This window comes from Vulpes lagopus, chromosome 3, assembly GCF_018345385.1.
Source record: "Vulpes lagopus strain Blue_001 chromosome 3, ASM1834538v1, whole genome shotgun sequence".
In the NCBI taxonomy this organism is placed as follows: Eukaryota; Metazoa; Chordata; class Mammalia; order Carnivora; family Canidae; genus Vulpes; species Vulpes lagopus.
In genome coordinates, this window is record NC_054826.1 from 119,305,768 (window position 1) to 119,307,484 (window position 1,717).

At 41.9% G+C, this 1,717-nt stretch overlaps 1 protein-coding gene across 1 annotated transcript; it reads right to left on the minus strand.

Moving 5' to 3' along the window:
• Positions 1-622: 622 nt before the first annotated feature.
• Positions 623-1,065, minus strand: LOC121487467 (histone H3.3A-like). The gene has a single exon (XM_041749216.1). It carries the CDS (start codon positions 1,063-1,065, stop codon positions 655-657), a length of 411 nt encoding a protein of 136 aa, XP_041605150.1. The 3' UTR covers positions 623-654.
• Positions 1,066-1,717: the final 652 nt, after the last annotated feature.

Below are 1,717 nucleotides of genomic sequence, written 5' to 3' on the forward strand. Positions count from 1 at the left end.
CACTAATGATTCTGGGCTGAAATGAAGTATCATCACAATTGCCAAATCCTACTGCCTTCTCGAGAAGACTAGGAGCAAGTATATATATATTAGGGGACTTCGACCTACTGGTTATATCTCAAGGAAAATAATCTTATGTGTCGATTACATCTCAATAGACCAGGAGGAGGGGGAGAAAAAAAATCCCAAGGAAACAATATAAGATGCGAACAAAGATTTAGCTGCAGAGAGTTTCTTTCTTTCTTTCTTTCTTTCTTTCTTTCTTTCTTTCTTTCTTTCTTTCTTTCTTTGACATCAATAAGAAATTTACTTGTTTTAAAAAAATCCAAATGCTGGCATTGTCCAGAAAAATTTAACAGGTTTATTTATAATTGTTATAAAGTTGAACTGCTGAAACGTGTTCACTGAAACATTTTGACTTGCATTAATGCTTTATGTCCCCACATTTATATTAAAAATTCACACACAAATGAAAATGGAAAAACTGCCAATACCTGATTTCTGTCCCCTATTTTTCCACTTGCAGTCATATACTTAAGTACCTTTTGACCCCATGGAAAAAAAAATCTAACGTTCAGAGAACTACCAATAACAGGAAGAAGAGAAAAAAAAATTTTTTTTAAAGAATGAAATGTTTTCCATCATAGTGGATTCTTAAGCACGTTCTCCACGTATGTGGCGTGCTAGCTGGATGTCTTTTGGCATAATCGTGACACGTTTGGCATGGATAGCACACAGGTTGGTGTCTACAAAGAGGCCCGCCAGATAGGCCTCACTTGCCTCCTGCAAAGCACCAATAGCTGCACTCTGGAAGCGCAGATCTGTTTTGAAGTCCTGAGCAATTTCTCGCACCAGACGCTGGAAAGGAAGTTTGCGGATCAGAAGGTCAGTGGACTTCTGATAACGTCTAATTTCACGGAGTGGCACAGTACCAGGCCTGTAACGATGAGGTTTCTTCACCCCTCCAGTAGAGGACGCACTCTTGCGAGCGGCTTTTGCAGCCAGTTGCTTCCTCGGTGCTTTGCCACCGGTCGATTTGCAGGCAGTCTGCTTTGTACGAGGCATGGTACAGAGACCTCCTTACTTACCCCCCTTCTCCTTCGGCTGGAGCTCGGTGAGCGACGGCGGCACAGCGGTGGCTGCGAGCATCAGCTGCAGAGTTTCATGGCAACATCACTTACAAGAGCAAACCTTAGAAATCACTGAAGTCAAGCAATATGATAAATTGGTATCAAAAAATATGAAGCATCTAAAGCAGTGTTTTTGAAGGGTTTATGGTTTCTAGAGGGATAATGTTAAGTAACAAAAGATAAGCTATAAAACTACATTTGGCCAAATGCAGCTCAGCATCCTGGGTTGGATCCTAGAACAGAAAAGAGGGCACCATGAAAAAATCCGTGGTGAAGTTCAAGTGAAGTCTGTAGTTGAATTAATAGTGACGTACCAACATTAAAGTCTTGGTTTTAATGAACGTACATGGTATGTGAGGGTAAACTGGGTAAACTGGGTCAGGATTGTGCCAGAACTCTCTTTGCAACTTCTCTGTAAATCCAGAATTACTCCAAAATAAAAACTCCACTTAAAAAATTTGGACTTGGGGGGACACCTGGGTGGCTCAGTCAGATAAGCATCTGCCTTCAGCTCAGGTCACAATCCTGGGATCTTCGGATGGAGCCCCAGTCGGGCTCTGGCTCAGCAGAGTCTGCTTCTCCCTCTG

What these genes read in the sequence shown, in the direction of transcription:
- LOC121487467 (XM_041749216.1), bottom strand. Translation starts at nt 1,065, where the DNA reads ATGCCTCGTACAAAGCAGACTGCCTGCAAATCGACCGGTGGCAAAGCA.